General features: G+C 36.0%; 2 protein-coding genes across 2 annotated transcripts; both read right to left on the minus strand.

Moving 5' to 3' along the window:
• Window positions 1-7,072: 7,072 nt before the first annotated feature.
• LOC142164132 (uncharacterized) lies at window positions 7,073-7,741 on the minus strand. The gene has a single exon (XM_075221315.1). The coding sequence runs from the start codon at window positions 7,739-7,741 to the stop codon at window positions 7,073-7,075; it is 669 nt and encodes a 222-aa protein (XP_075077416.1).
• A 451-nt stretch (window positions 7,742-8,192) lies between these two features.
• Window positions 8,193-19,124, minus strand: LOC107811516 (deoxypodophyllotoxin synthase-like). Its single transcript, XM_075221316.1, has 4 exons — window positions 18,539-19,124; window positions 10,160-10,481; window positions 8,403-8,813; window positions 8,193-8,321 (listed from the first exon to the last, which is right to left on the minus strand). The coding sequence occupies exons 1-4, from the start codon at window positions 18,892-18,894 to the stop codon at window positions 8,193-8,195; spliced, it is 1,218 nt and encodes a 405-aa protein (XP_075077417.1). The 5' UTR covers window positions 18,895-19,124.
• Between the last annotated feature and the right edge of the window lie 412 nt (window positions 19,125-19,536).

Consider the following 19,536-nt stretch of genomic DNA (forward strand, 5'->3'; position numbering starts at 1 on the left):
GAAAGGGTATAACAAGATGCCAATTTGAGACTTAGCAGGTGGGTTATCGCCTGCGGAGTAATTTATGTAGGTGTGTTCCTTATGATGTGAATAGAGAGTTTCTTTTCTGCCAGCGGGGTGTATGCGTTGAGACTTGAATTTGAATCTGGTTGAGAAAGTTGACATGAGTGTTAAGAGAATGAATGCGAGATTAGCGGATGATTGAGGTATTTTATGGTTGGTGTGTCTTGAGCTTGAGAATAATTTTCGTTGAACTGACTGTGGTATTAAGGCAGTAATAAAGTATGGGTATTGTGAGTTATCAAGTATTTTAATCTATGGCTTTGAGCCAAGTTGGGGAGCCTGTTATTAATAATTCAATTCATGGTTATGTGTCAAATATATTTTGTTTGGTTTAAAGTATACTTGGGAATCAGTGATGACTTGTAGAGGTGGTGTTCGAGAATGACTCGAGTAAGGAAATTTCTGGATACGGGTTATATTGCGCTTTATGAGTATATGAAAATTGCGGGATGAGTGAGTTGTTATTTATGAATGATGTAGTGCACACAGAGTATGAATTTGATAGGTGGTATTAAAGTAGAGTTACTTCTTTGAGTGTTGTTGTGCTAATGGGGCATGCGTCTTTTGGCCCATTTGGGCAGTGTAATGTGAATTTGAATAAAGGAGGTGACTCTCGAGAAAGTTCTAATGGATTCGAGATTAATATGTAACAATTTAGAATTTTTGGCGGATTTGTTTATGGTAAAAATCTGAGATTTAAGTTGGATGGTATCGAGACTTGTGGCATTTTTGTATATCATTATGGATTTTATATTTTGGTATCAGAAAGGTGAATGAAACGGCCTTAGACTAAAATAAGGAATTTTCAGAGTGGGAATTTCGGTTGTGGTATTTATAGGGGTAATTATGATATGGTGAGACTCTACAGATGTTTTGGTAGCAATATTCTTGGGTTTTGGTGACCTACGTGGTTTGGTCGAGTTTGAGGAATTTACTACTAATAGCTTGGTTATGTGCATATGGATTTCAAAGTGTTCTTGATAGTTTCTACCATGGTTTGAACCGGATATTTTCTACTGGTGTGAAAAATGTGTTGTGTATTGTGATTTTCTCCTGGAAGGAAGCAAGAGGAAAGTTTCTAACTAACCGAGTATGTAATTTGTTGGTGACTCAGAGTTGATAATGGGATTCGTGTGCTTGTCACATGATGGCATAATAGATGTGGTGTGGTGTACGGGATTAGGATTTACATGTACAAGGTGACCGTTCAGTCTTGAAGAAAAGGTAACGAATGTTGGACAGCATGGTCAGTTTCAAATATTTCGAGAATGGTACGCATTTCAGAAGGCGCGTTGTTTTTTGACTTACGGATGTTCATCAGTATTGCAGTACTCACCTGGTTGATTGACTGTTGAGATTCAAATTAATGTTATGTGGCACGGAAGAATTATGAAAGTATTCCTCGTGGGATGATCGTGCAAGAAAAATGTGTTAGTCATTCGAGTGTTGGAGTTTGGATCAGTTACTGTAGATTCATGTGTTCGATGAATTTGGAGACTGGGAGTTCTCAGAAGTAAAATGTTTCGGGGTTCCGACCTATTTAAGGTGACTATTTTATTTAAAATTCGGTGGATACACTAGTTGCGCTAATTATATGTGATAGCTATGCGCATATATGTGAGATTTGAGCCCATGTGCGGGCATTAGAGCAAGTATTCATACTCGGAAGAATGCTTAGGCTATTATATGCCTAGAGTTGACGGTTAAGTGTAAAGTTATAACGTTTCCTATATTCGTATCTTTGTTGAGAAAATCTGGGCTATACTTGAGGTTACAAAGAAGATGATTCCCTAAATAAATGGGGTAATTACTAATTATGCGTTAAAACAAATTGCCGATTTGAAATGTGATAGCAGACTTTGCACATGCTTACACTATGGCGTACTATTTATACCAGTCGAGGAGCATGAGAATCTTATTTCATTATCATATACAAGTGTACTTGTTTAATTGCTCATGTATGATATGCTGGCACTGGAGGCCTGTGACCATGCCGGGCGATTCATATTATTGGCACATGAGTTGTACGTGCCGTGTGTGAGAATTGTATTTCTATGATAATTTATCTGATTCATTAATTTCCCTCATCTACAATTGTGCACATGCGCATACGGTTATCCTCTTCACGAAATTTGAGGAGTTGGTTGTAACATTGTGGTTGTGGTGGTGTTTGTTGAACTTGCAATATGGTTCTCTTCCTTGAGACATCTCCCATATTTGGGTACACGGATTGTGCAGTGGTGGCTGGAGTTATATTAATGTGGCGTGTCTGTGGGATAGTTGTGTTTAATAATATAAGGTCATTGGACCTAGAATGGGTACTATAAAGCTTGATTATGGTATATTCGAGAGGATTATGGTTCCGGTTGGGGCGAGAGAGCTCCATGGTTAGTTGATCTGATGAGTGGTTATTAGGTTTTGAATGTTTCTTTCATCATTCGTAGTGTACGAAGGTTTTGGAATGAAGTTCTGTTGAATGCGAGGTTTTATACTAGTACTTGGTTGGTTTTGAGTAGTTATTGTGATCAGGAATGGTGTTACAAGTATGTGAGTTGTGTAGTATGTTATGCAACTGTATCTGGGATTATGGTTATTGCTGGGTACAACTTGTTCAGGCTTATACAGTGGGTAGATGTGAGATTCGGGTCTTGAAAAGAATTCTAGATGCTAGAAATTTGGCTCCAAGGTTTTTGGGCTAAGGTTAAATTAAAATTTTTTAGTTATGTTGTACGGTCATGCCTATATAGAATAGGGTGACGTGAGATCACCCCGGATATGTGCGTGGTAAGGTGGAATAGAGATTTGAAGGTTAAGAACAACTCTTGGCACATTCGAGGCCGAAAGTATGTTAAAGTGGGGGAGAATGTAACGACCCGACCGGTCGTTTTGAGTATTACAGCCCCGTTCCCCCATTTGCTTCTCAATTTATGCTTTACAGTCGTTTTAAGACTTACCAGGTTAGTTGGTTCGGGTCCATAGGGAATTCAGAGTGAAATGAGACAGTCTCATAATTGAAAATTTTAAGTTAGAAAAGTTGACCGGATATGGACTTATGTGTAAACGACCTCGGAATAGAGTTTTAATGATTCCAATAACTCCGTATGGTAATTTTGGACTTAGGAGCGTGTTCAAAATTATTTTTGGAAGCCCGTAGCTAAATTAGGCTTGAAATGGCTAAAATAGAAATTTAAGTTTGACCGGGGAGTTGACTTTTTGATATGAGGGTCAGAATCCGATCCTGAAAATTGGAATAGCTTCGTTATGTCAATTATGACTTGTGTGCAAACTTTGAGGTCAATCAGATGTGCTTTGATAGGTTCCGACGTTGTTTGTAGAAATTGGAAGTTTCAAAGTTCATTAGGCTTGAATCTATGTGTGATTCGTATTTTTTGTGTTGTTTGATGTGATTTGAAGCCTCGAGCAGGTTCGTGTTATATATTGGGACTGGTTAGTATGATTGGACGAGGTCCCGGGGGCCTCGGGTTTGATTCGGGGTAGTTCCGGACCAAGTTTGGGTTTTTTGATGTTGTTGGTTGTTGGTTCTAGTATTGTTTTTCACGTTCGCAAGGAGCCTCTCGCATTCGCGCGGAAGGATTTTGACGATGGGACTCTGTTCTTCGCGTTTGCGAAGAAGGAATTTTTGTTGTCTGTCATCTAACTTTGGAGGCTCATATCTCGCTATCTATAATGAATTTGGAGATGATCCAAAAATAAAAGTTGTAACCATTTGTGTATAGTTTTCATAAAGGTAAACGATTTATTATTTGTAGTTGTGTGCAAAGAGTTATGGTAGATACACTACAGGCTGTCTAAGAAGAGTTTGAAAGTCTTTGTTGCAGAGGGCTAACTTTAGAGGCGTATATTTCGCAATCTATAAGGAATTGGGAGATGAGGAACAAATAAAAGTTATAGCCCTTGATGGCTAGTTTTCAGAAAGTTAAACCATTCATCGTTTGGAGGTTTGTACAAAGAGTTATGACCATTATACTATAGGCTATCTGAGAAGGGTTTGAAAATGGCTGTTGGAGAATTTGTTCATCGTGAACGCGAAGAACAAACCCCTGGGCAGCAGAATAAAGTCCAAATTTGTCTCATTCTTCCATTTTTGGACCAAGAAAGCTCGGATGAGGCGATGTTTCGAGAGTTTTTTAAGGAAAACATTGGGGTAAGAATTCCTAATTTGATTTTGGTTAAATTACATGAATCTATTATTGTTTTTATCATTAAATTAGTGAATTGAGTTGAAAATTTTAGAAAATCCTCTTGGTGTAATTTGAAGATTTGGAGGTCGAGTTGATGTCGGATTTTGGTAAAATTGGTATAGTTAGACTCGTGGTTGAATGGGCTTCCGTATTTTATAACTTTTGACAGGTTTCGAGATGTGGGCCTTACAGGCGAGTTTTGAGATAAATTTTATTGACTGAATCGAATTATTTGTGGCTAGATTCGAGTCATTTGGAGTTCAATTCACGAGAAAAAGATATTGCAGAATAAAGAATTACACGGCTTGAAGTAAGTAACAGTTATAAATCTGGTCCTCAGGGTATGAAATCCCGGACTTTGTATAATGTGATTATTTTGGAGGTGACGCACATGCTTGGTGACGGGCGTGTGGGCATGCACCGAGGGGATTGTGACTTGGTCCGTCCCGTGGAAACTGTAATGTTGAATAACTTGTTGTTAGCTATGTGCTCTCTATGTGTTGTGGAAATTGCATTGTAAGTCATGTTAGAAACCATGTTTAGGCTATATGTTGGTACTGTTGGAACCCACATAGGTCGTGTACATGTTGAACTATCTTCTTAATTGTTGTTTTGTACTCAGTCACAGTTTACTTGATTATGTTATCCCAGTCTCTATTATTCATTATTGATGCATCATATGATTGTTGTTTGGGATGATTTCATGATTGTTGAGAGTCCGAGAGACTGGAGAGATTTATGACTGAGCGAGGCCGAGAGCCTGATTGTGAGATAATATACTATAGCACGTGAGTTGTCCGTGGAGCACGCAAGTTGTCCATGCGGATCCAGATATTATACTATAGTACATGAGTTGTCCATGTAGCACGTGATTTATCCATGCGGATCCAGATATTATACTATAGAACGTGAGTTGTCCATGCAGCACGTGAGTTGTCCGTGCAGCACGTGAGTTGTACGTGCGGATCCAGATATTGATACTATAACACGTGAATTGTCTGTGCAACATGTGAGTTGTCCGTGCAGATTATAGCGCTTGGACTATAGGAGCCCCTCCGGAGTCTGTACACCCTCAGTAGCGTGGGTACCCATTGAGTGTGAGTGCTGAGGGCTGAGAGCCGAGTAGTTGAGCTGTTGTGATGAGTTGAGTGATTATTGCCCTGAGAGGCTGTACTTGCTTTTCATTTGTTGTTGCTCTTAGTTACTATCTGTCATTTTTGTGAAACACTCTGAAAAATTTTATATCCGGATTACATGAACTTGAACTGTATAAAATTGATTTGACTTAAACTGGTGGATTTGAAAGCATGTCTATTCTTTGTTGGAATTACTAAAAGTGAACTATAACTGTGTAGCTCGTCACTATCTTCAGTTCCTTATTTATTATTGTTACTTGCTGAGTTGGTTGTACTTATAATACACTTTGTAGTTCTTGTACAGATCCAAGTGTTCCCGGACATAGCGTGTGTTGATTCTTTCGCATAGTTGATTTTCCGAAGATTCAGAGGTAGTTGTCGTGTTTCGCAGACCTTACCTCTCCTTCCTTATCTCCTTATTTATAGTATTTGGTCTCACACTATTATGGACCGTATTTTCCAGACTTGTATTCATATTAGATGCTTATGTACTTAGTGACACTAGGTTTTGGGATTGCTTGAATCGGTATTTGCGAGATTTGTGAGTTGTGTTTAAATATCATATTTTCAAACTTAAAAAAATTGTGAGTTATTGAGATTGTCGGCTTGCCTAGTATCGAGATAGGCTCTATCACGACAGGTTAGAATTTTGGATCGTGACAATTCAGTTAGCCAAAAACAATTCAGTTGATCACTAACCTCTATCTAAGGCTTATAATTTATCATAATATACATTCTTAATCTAAGAAAAAAGGATGTTACATATCTAAAGAAGATAAAAATTTTAAGTGAGATAAACAACTTATCCACTATATTTATGTTAAGTTGCTAAATGGGAGGGTACATGAAAAAGGAAATGGACAGGTTAATAAGAAAAAGAGAAAAGGTACACGGTATTACTATTCAAACCGTAATATCATTACCATTTGAATCTTTATGATTATTTTGAATGTAAAATAAATATTTCAAAGTGCAACTGCTCAACAACTGCCTTTAATTCTATCACTTAACGAAGAAGGTCTATAAAAAGAAAGAATAGAATTGGTACTCCTTTAGAAATATTTGTTTCTACATTTCCAGATCCATTTCTAATAACATATATTTTTCTTTGTGTTAAAGGAAGACATCACATCTTATTTAATACTATTAAGTAATGAATTGTCAATGAAGAAAAATGCAAACTCTTTGGTTATGCACAAGTTGATGAGGTTTAATAAATTAGGGACTGTTTTCTCTTAAATTTAATACGCAAAGAAATTACTAAAATGTGTTGTCTATAAATTTTGTGCTACAAATAATCCTACTTATTATTATGCTAAAAAGATTTATTGTAAATTTTAAATTAGAATGTGAGAAACAAATAACACACAAACACAAAGAAAAAGCAAATTGATGAAATATTGGTAATCTTTTTACTCCTTTTTCCTTGATGTTTAATTCCAACCAATTAAGTTTAAAATTATATGGTTAATTTAGAAATGCGATAATTTTTATTGAATAAAGATGCATATGAAGTTTTTATTTTTAAATATATTATTTAGATTGACATGAATGGTCTTGCAAAATAGTGAAGTAATACAATTAAGGAAATACTTTTGTAATTAAGAGTTGGGCTCATGCTCATTCGCCTTTTTTACCCTCTGAAAATAAAGTTCACACTAGACAAAACTGTCATTTAATATCATGCCCCATAGAATGTAGTATATTATTAATGTGATTCAAGACAGCAAGATGGATATCTTTTGCCGCTATATTCGCTAAGCTCTTAAAGTCTTCAAACATTGAATTTTCAAATTGTTTCCACAGTTCTCTTGGATTGCTAGGGCTGCAATATACTAATATTGTAGCAAATAAACGTCTTAAATTATAAGGTATTTGATAGCAGGCAGCCTCATACATACATTCAACTAAGTTGTTGTCATAATGCAACAATCCTCTTTTTTCTGCAGATTCTTTAAATGTGTCACAACATATTCCATTTACTGTCAAAAGATCTTTATATGATTTTGGTCCTCTTACATTCATTAGTAATAATCTAAGGTAATATATTTCTCCTTCTGTTGGATGACACGTTACAACACGCCCGATAACATTACCTTGTTGTCGTCGAGTCCACATTTTGTAAGTAGATGACCATACAAAATATTGTGAAAAATCTTTATACAACAACTTAAGCTTTTTAGCATCTTTGTTTGTTTCATTCATCAAGAAGAATTTTGTCAACATCGTTTTCTTAATCATAGGGTTTTTCACGATACTATTTATTGTGTCAGTTTTTCTAAAAGAGACAAATTGTAGCTCATCAAGATATAACAGGAGATGATAAACACTTTGAGTCATTTCACTGATAGGAAAGGCAAATAACCGCCACATAGCTTTTGGAGGTGATACCCATCTAGCAGATTAAAACTCTTTCATATAATCTATTTCTATATTTGTATTATTTTCATGTAAGCCAAATAAAATCTTATCATGTCCTTTACAAATATATTTGTATATATATTTGGCAACTTTAATATCAGAGCAAACCTCAACGTTTATATGACAATTATATTTGCCCAAAAGATAAGGATTGTAAGAAAAAACCCATGAGTTATCAAGAAATTATTTTCTAACTTTCACATATTTACCAGTGCTTCGTATTCTATAAATTGGATATGAGTCCTTACCTTTCGTTGTCTCAGTGGCGAAGCTCTTTGGACACTTAAATTTTTACTATTTCTTCTTCATACATAAATTCGTAGGTTTCAAATGACCACAAGGCCCATGTATCATGTGTTTAATAACAAGCTTATGTAAGTAAGTTTTTATCTGGATCAGGCATCTCAGCAGAAATAAATTTATCGAAAGCTTCGGGTGTTAATAATTTATAGTCATCTGCAAGTATAACAAGAAAATGAGCATGTGGAAGACCACGTTTCTGAAATTTTATAGTGTATATAAAAGCTATAAGTTTTTCAAATATATTTCTTTTTAATATATTTATTTTCATCTCTTCTACCTTTGCTCTGAATACTCGACTAATTAAATCAGACCTATTTTGAGTTTCATCCGTTGGGAGCAAATATTCTTTTATTGCTGGCCAACATGGGTTGCATGTCATAGTTAAAACTATATCAGGCTTTCCAAAATATTGCACTAATGCAATAGCATCCATATAACGCTGCCGCATATCTCTCGGAGCACCCGTAAAACTTGTCGGAAGAAAAATCTTTCCTCCTATCTTGGAAGCTTCTCTTTCGTCAAGTCTTAGGATATCCAAAAGACCTTGCAGTACATCAATTTGAAATAAATCTTGATTAAATGAGGCAAAATCTAACCTTTGAGCTTTTACTTTTATGAATTCATCAACTGAATATTGTTGAAATAATCTACCAGAATGTAAAACTCTGTTTTTTTCGTTATCTCTCATCTGAAGTTTGTAACAATAGTATTCACAATAAGAAACAGTATCCTTTTTTCGTTTACCCTTTTGTAGAACTTCAGCTTCCATCCCAAGTAGTCCATCAATTGAACACATATTCGATACACTTGGAAGTTGTTCATTTTCATAGTAAGTTCTATTTTTATCAGTTTATGTCCAGGTTGTGTAATCTTTTGAATACCACAGTACCATCCATTTTGACCATACGGAAATAAAAGTGGGTATTGCAAAGGATCATAGCAACCATAATAATAATTTACTAACTGGCTCTTGTTACTATGACTGTGAATTCAAATATGCTGTGCAGAACTATTATTGTTTGTGTCACGATCCAAAATCTCACCACAGGCGTCGTGATGGCACTTAGCCTCTAAGACTAGGTAAGCCGATTACAATTACATTTCGAGCCTTTTTCTTTCTTTTTTTAAACATATAATTTAATACAAGTGTCGAAACCAAAAGTGAAAACAAATATAACATCTTCCCAAGACTGGTAATACTGAGTCATGATGTAAGATATTCAATAAATGTCAATCTGGTGGCAGTCACGTAATTAAGGGGAATAATTTAAGCAACAAAAAGTGGAACAAAGGAAACTTCCACCTGACAATGATTGGATGACAGATCCTCAAACAGTCGATGATTCCTTGGATCTGGCAAGAATCTTAATGAAAAGTAAAATCTTGTATTGAGTGAAGAATAGATCTTTTTCAAAGTGTTGTTCTTACAAGAATGGATTTCACGTAACTTTCCTCTCTCTCTCTTCCTTCTTTTTATATGGGATCCTTTCTCGAAAAACCCTAATAGTGCAAATATAAGGAATATTCACTAGAATATTCTCTTCCTGATTCCATTTTGAAAACTAGACGTTACATGCTAGTACAACTCTATCGTCAATATTCGACCACGACCCTCCTCGACTCTTCGACCATGATCATAGTTGATGACTTGACCGTGACTCTCCTCGACTTCTCGACCTTGGTCCTCATCGGTATTTTCACCACGACTTTCTTAGACTCCTTGACCTCGACGAATGTGACTTCATGACCGTCTTTAAATGATGATTTGCGGATCTTTCTCGCAGTGTTATTTTGACATGAATATCCTAAAGGCAGATTTTGACCAATATAGAACCGAAGTGGGACTCTAATACCACATTGCACGCTCAGGACCGGACATCTGAAGCGTCCACAGTATAATAGGGTCCCGACATCCAGTAAACCAAGGCTTGAAATGTGTCTGACTTGAAACCACGATAAGAAAATGAACCTTGGGCGTAACTCAACCGAAAAATAACTTAAGAGGTAAGGATTAACCAAACATAAAATACTTACCATGAAGGAATCCGTCGATAAAACAACGCAGGAATTTGGTGAAACATTAAGATCAATCCACTCTCCAATTTTTAGAACTTGCAATCCAGCTTGATTTCCTTTTATTATAGTCAAGAAATCAACATCTGTGTGTTCAGGCAATCCTATTTCTCTCCCATCTTCACCTGGAGCTGTTTTGTAATATGCAAATCGCAGAAAGAAGACGTTGGAAAAATCCAAGAATTCATCAATGTAATTTTTCAGTCCCAAACTCTCTAAAACCATCCTTTTCACCATTTCATCCAATTTCACTAGCGGCTCATAGTAGGACTTTATCACATTGCTGCCAAGTTAGTTTGTGTATATTTTAAATCAATCATATAACTTGTAGAAATAGTAATACTATGTGATATTCAAATGCATACAAGTTTAACTTATATACATTATTAGTGTAAAGACAAAAATATTTCAAACTATCAGGTCACTCAAAAAGAAATCTACGAATAACTTTACATAAAAAGTGAGATTTGTAATTATGTAAATGACACAAGTTATTAATTTTTCGATCACAATAGTCGGTAAAGTGGTCAAAATATAATTGGAACAGTACTATAAGAACCTGTACTAAACATCTTGCTTGTAATTGTACCTGCTCCTATAGCAATAATATAAGGGAAAAGACATAAATACCCCCTCAACCTATGACCGAAGTTTTAACTACACACTTTTTTTTTACGGGGATTCTATTACCCCCTTAAACTGTTCTAAAGTGGAATAAATATCTCCTTGAAATGTCATAACCAGATTTTTTTTGGGAGGTAAAACACACTCGCCTACAATGTGTATATGTCTTTACTCTTTTTCTCTCTCTCAGTATGTTTCTTATTTTGATCTATTATTCTATTCTTTCATGACTAATAGCAACAACAAGAACAATGAAGTCCAAAATTTTAATTCTCCGATTTCGATTTCGGTTCAAAAAGTAATATTCACGTATGATAATTTTTTGTCATTGTTGCTGACGAATTTTTAAGAAAAGGACTGTATATCTTCGAAAAGAAAGGGAAAAAAATTATCGTTAAGTTAATGTTATAATTAATTAAGTGTAATATCCAATAAAAAGATGACACATTTATATATAATCAAATTTAAATTTACTTTCTTGCTAATGCAAAGATAAGAATAAACCCAAAAAAGATTGAGGAAAAAGTACCAATATAAAGTTAAAAAATAAATTTTCAAAGAAATGGTGCTGTAAATGGAGCACAATGCCTCTCAATGGTGGCTTTGTCATATGGGAAAGGAGAAGAAAAAAAGTAAAAGACAAAACACTAAGAAAAAGAAAAGAAAAAGAAAAAGATTAGTTAGTAAATTTTTGGGCTTTTCACTCTCTCAAAAAGAGTGAAATACATACACTTTGCCACATCATCATTTAGGGTGGCAATAATTTTACTTTATAATAGTCCAAGGGGGTAATAAGATCCCCGAAAAAAAAGGTGTATAGTTGGAACTTTGGTCAAATCAAGTCCAATTGTGTCACGACCCAAAACCTAACCCGTCGTGATGACGCCTATCGTGATACTAGACAAGCCGACCTTTCAAAAATATTTCAAGATTTAACACAAATGAACTAAGACATTTAAATAATCGGAGTTTTTCATAAAAACGGGGGTAAATCCAAAATAAAACATAAGTGCGGAAAACAAATAGCCCGACATCGAAGTGTCACTGAGTCATGAGCATCTAGATATCCAGTCTAATACCAACATTGTCTAAGTATCAGTACAGAAAATAAAAAAAAAATAGAAGGAGAGACAAGGTTTGCGGACGCCGGCAGCTACCTCGTTGTCACGACCCCAAATTCCCTCCGTAGGATGTCGTGATGGCACCTAGTCTCTAAGACTAGGTAAGCTTATCAATGCGGAATAATAATAAATATCTGAAATAAATAAACTACAATTCAAACAATTTCAACTCCCAAAACCCGGTAGAAATAAGTCACAAGCTTCTAAGAATTTATTCTCAATGTCTCTATATGTCAAGGTCTAAATAAAATATAAAGAAGCAACATAAAATGATAGAAGGGGACTCCGGAGTCTGCGGACGCTGGCAGATATACCTCGAAGTCTCCGTGCGCAAGTAACTCACTGACGTCTAGGCTGGTAAAATGTACCTGGATCTGCACAAAAAGATGTGCAGAAGCGTAGTATGAGTACACCACAGTAGTACCCAGTAAGTGCCAAGCCTAACCTCGGTAGAGTAGTGACGAGGTCAGGTGAGGCCCTACTGGAATATAATAATGGCATGGTAAAATGTTTATCAATGTAGTAAAATAAAATGACATTGAAAATGAATCAAATAGTATGTCACATTTAATAACAACAAATAATTGCAAATAATATCTCGTGGAAATCAAAACAGAATTTCCTTCAACTTTATGAAAATCACAATAATAATCAAAGGCAACTACGGCTATAAATCAATATCAACAAGGGCACTCCCGAGGTACCGCCTCGTAGTCCCAAATCATAAATACATTCACAATATCTCATTTCCTTATATCACTGCGGGAGCCTTCACAATTTATTTAAAGAAAATATTTTTCCCGAAATAGCATCCCGCGTTTTAGCCACCCTTATCACACCGCATGACTTCTAGTAGTTCCCCTACTAACCACGCATATCAAGCCACCCTTATCTCACCGCATGCGTATCAATATCACAATAAATCACAATTTGCACCTCAAGTGCTCAAATAATTTAACTTGCCAAAATAATTCAACAACAATATTTTTCCACAATAAAGAGTTCACGGCTCATGCCAAAATAAATCATCAATAATAGTTTGCCACAATAAAGAGCTCACGGCTCATGCCAAAATAAATTATCAATAATAGTTTTTCACAATAAAGAGTTCACAGCTCATGTCAAAATAATTTATCAATAATATTCTTCCACAATAAAGAGCTCACGGCTCCATCACAATGAGTATAAAAATATTCAGGAGTAAATAATTTAGGAAAATAATATTTTAAAATCTTTACTATGTTGCTTCAATATCAAGTTTAGAAATGTCAAATACTTCATATTAATAATATTTAATTTAAAGAAAATCAACCTTCAAATAATGCACAGAATAAAAGAAACCAAGTTTCAACTAAACAGGTAAAACAATTAGTAAGAAAAGATCAAACAAATTTGAAGTATATATCTCACATCAATGATGAAGAATATAACAAGATAAAATAATTTAATAAATGCGTAACAGTGATCTACACAATTTAAAAATATAATCTTTCACAATTTAACCCGTGTACACACCCGTCACCTCATGCACACGACTTTCAACACATTTCAATAATCACATCAATACCAATCCTAGGGAAAATTTCCCCCACACAAGGTTAGACAAGTCACTTACCTCGACTTGTTCCAATTTAACCAAGTATTATGCTTTTTTCTCGATTTTTCGACTCCGATCGACTCGTATCTAGTCATAATTAATTCAATACAGTCAACAAAAATTATAGTAATTAATTTCATAAAAAAATATTACATTTTCATTAAAATTCGAAAGTAGCTCAAAATTTGCCCGTGGGGCCCACATCTCGGAATCCGGCGAAACTTATAAAATCTGACAACCCATTCAATTACGAGTCCACCCATACCAATTTTATCAAAATCCGATAACAACTCGACCTCCAAATCTTAAATTTTCGTTTTTGGAAGATTTTACAAAAATCTTGATTTTTCTTCCATAAATTCAGGGATTCATGATGTAAATGAGTATGGAATCATGAAATATAATCAATATAGGATAAGGAACACTTACCCCAATATTTTCCCGTAAAAATCACCCAAAAATCGCCCAAGAATCGTGCTCCAAAAATCCAAAACGAAATGAATGAAATAACCATTTTTTGGTCCTTAAGTTTCTGTCAATCCGTCACTAAAAGTCCATTTTTCGTCACTAAAAGTCCACCAGAAACAGCTCTGCCAGTCTTACTTCAATTGATCATAACTTTATGTACAAATGTCCAAATGATAAATGGTTTAACTTTCTGGAAACGAGAATCCATCAACTACAACTGTCATGTTTTGCAATTATTCCGATTCCTTATGTATTGGGAGATATAAGCTCCCAAAGTCGGCTGTATGCATCAGAATTTCTGGCGAAATTTCTGGCGAAACTGCTCTACCAGCTTTCATTCAATCCATCATAACTTTCTGTACGAATGTCCAAATAATGCATAGTTTAACTTTCTGGAACCTATAATCCAACGAATAGAACTTTCATGTTTTGCGCATTTTATGATTCCTTATGCATTGCGAGATATAAGCTTCCAAACTTGGCTCCACGTACGGAATTTCTGCAACAGATTTCCAGTACTTTGTCGGAAATCTATTCCGTTTACCTTCCGAAATCCACCCGAGACCCTCGGGACCTTAACCAATTATTCCAACATGTCCCAAAATACCATACGAACTTAGTCGAGCCTTCAAACTATATCAAACAACATCAAAACAATGAATCACACCTCAAATCAAAATCAATGAACTTTGAACTTTTAAATTCTATATCTTGTGTCGAAACACATCAAATCAATTCGGAATGACTTTACATTTTGCACACAAGTCATAAATGATATAACTGAGCTATGAAAATTTTCAGAATCGGATTTCGACCCCGATATCAAAAAGTCAACCCCTCGGTCAAACTTCCCAAAAATTCAACTTTCGGCATTTCAAGCCTAATTCTACTACGGACATCTAAATAAAATTCCGATCACGCTCCTGAGTCTAAAATCACCATACGGAGCTGTTGAAATCATTAAAATTCTATTCTGAGGTCGTTTGCACATAATTTGACATCCGGTCACTATTTGAACTTAAACTTTTAATTTTTCATCAAAATTCCATATCTCTGGCTAGGAACCTCGGAATTTGATTCCGGGCATACGCCTAAGTCTCAAATCACGATACAGACCTACTAAAATTGTCAAAATACTGATCCGAGTCTGTTTGCTCAAACTGTTGACCAAAGTCAACTCAATTGAGTTTTAAAGCTCTAATTCACATTTAAATTCATTTTTCACCTGAAAACTTTCCGAAATTTTTTTACGGACTGCACACGCAAGTCGAGTAATGGTAAATAGTTCTTAGATCACATAATTAATCATTAAATTTAAAGATGACATTTTGGGTCATCACACTCGTAGTCTCCGGCACTCGATCGCGCACGAACTCAACGACCTTCGTGATCAAACACACCTGGATCTTCACATGGAGTGCAGGGTATAGCATGAGTACAACTAACTCAGCAAGTAACATAAATAAATAAGGAACTGAGAAGGTAGTGACGAGCTATACTATACAGTTCATTTTCAATAATTTCTGCAAGGAATAGACATGCTTTCAAATCCGGCAGTTTAAATCAAATCAATTTTATTCAGTCAAAGTGCAGGTAAATCCGGATATAGAATCTTTCAAAAATTTCACGACAATGATAGATAGCAACTAAGTGCATAAACAAATGAATAAGAAAGTACATCCTCTTAGGGCAACACTCAGTCAACTCATTACAACAACTCAATCGCTCGGCTCTCAGCCCTCGGTACTCACACTCAATAGGTATATGTGCTCACTGGGGGTGTGCAAACTCCGGAGGGGCTCCTTCAGCCCAATCGCTATATCGCTGCGGCGTGCAACCCGATCCCATATAAATAGCCATAAGGCTCATTGCAGTGTGCAACCCGATTCATATATATATACATACAGCTCGGAGGCTCGTTGCGGCGTACAACCCGATCCATATATACAGCCCTAAGACTCGTTATGGTGTGCAACCTGACTCATATACATATATATAGCTCACAGCTTGGCACTCAGGCCCTAACTCAGTCACCAACCTCTCTAGTCTCTCTGGCTCTCAGAAATCATAAATATAGACACAAACAAAATAATATAGTGTATCAATAAGAATCAAGAAAAGACTGAGATATGATATGCAAATAAAACCATGACTGAGTACAAGACAATAATTAGAAAATACTTCAACAGGTACACGACCTTTGCGGGCCCCAACAGTACCATCACATAGCCAAAACATGATTTCTAACATGATTTGCAGTCAAATTTCTATAACACAGAGAGAACATGTAATTAACAAGAGGCTATTCGACTTTACAGTCTCACGGGACAGACCATCACAATCCCTCACGGTGCACGCCCACACGCCCGTCACCTAGCATGTGCGTCACCTCCAAAATAGTCACATCATACCAAAAGCCTAGAGTTTCATACCCTCAGGACCAAATTTAAAACTGTTACTTACCTCAAACTATACAAAATCCTACTCTGCGATGCCCTTGCCCCTCGAATCAATCACCAAACGCCCTGAATCTAGCAACAAGCAGTACGAGATAATTAATATAGGCTAAAGGAATAAATTCCACAAGAAAAATATGAAATTACAAGCCAAAATCCGAAATTGGTCAAAAGCCGGCCCCGGGCCTACGTCTCGAAATCCGACAAACATCACAAAACCCGAAATCCCATTCACTCACGAGTTCTCTCGTACCAAAATTACTCAAATCAGATAACAAAATCTTATTCAAAACCTCAAAATTCTAACTCAAGAGTTCATTCTCTTTTTTCCCAATTTCTCAACCCAAATCACAAATTAGATGATAAAATTAAAGATGAAATCATGGGATTTAACCAAAACCAAGTAGGAATCGCTTACCCCAATCAACTCCACAAAAATCCCTTCAAGAATCTCCCAATTCCGTGTTCTCTAGTTCAAAATATGTAAAATGGGTTCAAACCCTCGTTTTTTAAATTAATATTGTCTGCCCAGATTTCCTTCTTCGCGAACGCGACCGTCCTCTCGTGTTAGCGTAGGCCAACTCAGACTGCCTCCCAATTTACTCGTCACGAACGCGATCAATGCTTCACGAACGCGATCAACGCTTCACGAACGCGAAGCTTTACAAGCTCAACTTATCGCGAACGCGGCCCATACCTCGCGAACGTGTAAACCAAAGACCTGGGGTCCCCAGCTGCCTCACTTCTCTTCACGAACGCGACACTACTCAAGCATTCGCGATGCACACGCAAACCATACCTTCGTGTTCGCGTCCTCTTCTTCGCAAACGCGAAGAACAAAATGTTCCCAACTCACATTAACCCTTCGCGAACACGTAAGAGGAAACCAGAAAATATACATCAGTAGATATCAGCCATCAACCAAAGTCGAAAAATGATCTGTTAACCACCCGAAACTCACCCGAGGCCCCGGGACCTCAACCAAACATACCATCAAGTCCGAAAACACTATACAAACTTAGTCGAATCCTCAAACCGCATCAAATAACATCAAAAATACGAATCACTCTCCAATCCAAATTTAATGAACTTCGAAATTTCCAAATTCTACAAACAATGTCGAATCATACCAAACTACGTCCGATTGACCTCAAATTTTACACACAAGTCATATTAAACATTACAGACCTACTCCAACTTGCGGAATCGGAATCCGACCCCGACATCAAATTGTCAACCCTTGGCCAAACTCCGTAAAAGTTCGGCTTTCGTCATTTCATGCCTAAATTAGCTACAGACCTCAAATTCACAGTTCGGATACGCTTCTAAGTCCAAAATCACCCAACGGAGCTAACGAAACTGACAGAACTCCATTCCGGAGTCGTCTTCACATAATATTGACTACGGTCAAAATTTTAAGACTTAAGCTTATGTTTTAGAGACTAAGTATCCCAAATCACTCTGAAACCAAAAACAAGACCTTCCGGCAAGTCACATAAGCAGAAACAAATACGGAGAAAATAGTAAATAGGGGATCGGGGCTAATACACTCAAAACGACCAACCTGATCGTTACATTATGCCTTTGGTTCAAGAATTTGCTCATATAATCTCACTAAAGAGGGAGCCATTTTCATTGATAACTGTTTTGGCAATTAAAATTAGATCCACTTATCTAGGACTCGATCTTGGTACTAGTCCAAAAAGATCAAAGTCGAAGCTTCAGAATTATAGTCGGAAAAACGACAAATCTTTGCTCCGTTGAATTAAAAACAGTGATTTTCTAAGAGTGTGACCTAAATAGTGTAAAAATTATTTATAATGTCGGTAGATATTAGTTAAACTCGAAACAAATACTGTAAAAAAAAAAAAAGAGGTAGTATGGTACACTAAGCTCTAGCAATGCACGGGGTTCGAGAAGGGCCGGACCATAAGGGTCTATTATACGCAGTCTTACTTTTTATTTCTGAAAGAGGTTGTTTTCACTGCTCGAAATAAAAATACCGTAATTCCCTAAAAGGAAAGAGAATTAATAATGAAGCATAGATACCGGGTGCGTGTAAATTTTTGCCTACCAATAATCAGGATTTCCATCAGGCCAAAAAGTATTGGCAAAAGTGTCAAAACTTTCAGGGATAAGCAAATCAGCATTGTGGACACTATCATAAAATGGAAAGCGTGGAATCTCATTTTGGAAACGTTTAAAAGTTTTCTTTGAATAATCTCTCAATTCGGCTTTCAATGGAAGGATTTCTTTTAAAGTATCAAACCTTGCTTCTCGAATTTCATTTTGAACCTTATCATATATTGCTTCAAAGCAACCATATTCTTGAAAAGCTTGAGTTTTTGTGGATTCCCATTGTGCAGTACCTGGTTTTAGTTCTGAATTGCAGAAATCTATGGTGGGAATTTTCACTTTGTTGGATGCCATTATTGATCAATTATTTAACGTTTTTTAATACCAAACTCTTCCCTTCAACTGATTTATATATATATACTTGTATCCTGAGCCCGGGGCGGACCCACGTTCAAGCAACCATGTTGGCTGCGGTGGAACGGTCGAGCGCAGGGGCGGAAAGGGTTCTTTTGGATCCCCTTCACCAAAAAATTACAATGTATATGTAAGATTCTAAATTATATATCGAATTGCTTATTCAAAGTAGGTGCAATTGTTATAGAAGAAAATTTGAATTCTCAATTAGTCAAGATATGCGTAAGCTTACGCAAATGGTTTAAGTGCCTCATTATTATTTTCAAGATTTGAATAATGTCAAAAAGGTTGTCTAAGTTTTCCAGAGTTGCCTGTTCCAAAATATGAATATTATAATAACTATACCTCAATTCCAAACAAATTAAATCGGTTCTATGAAACAAACGTTAAAATCTTGACATCATTACGCGTTTTACATAGACTAATTGCATAGCTAAATAATTCTTATATTCTACAGTCATTTTTGTTAACCCCAAAATGAGATTTTAATGATTGTTGAAAGAATTTCTTGTATTAATTAATGTATATATTGTATAGGCCAAAAATTTGTCCTTGGAGTATTTAGCATAAAATGGCATTAAT

This window comes from Nicotiana tabacum, chromosome 9, assembly GCF_000715075.1.
Source record: "Nicotiana tabacum cultivar K326 chromosome 9, ASM71507v2, whole genome shotgun sequence".
In the NCBI taxonomy this organism is placed as follows: Eukaryota; Viridiplantae; Streptophyta; class Magnoliopsida; order Solanales; family Solanaceae; genus Nicotiana; species Nicotiana tabacum.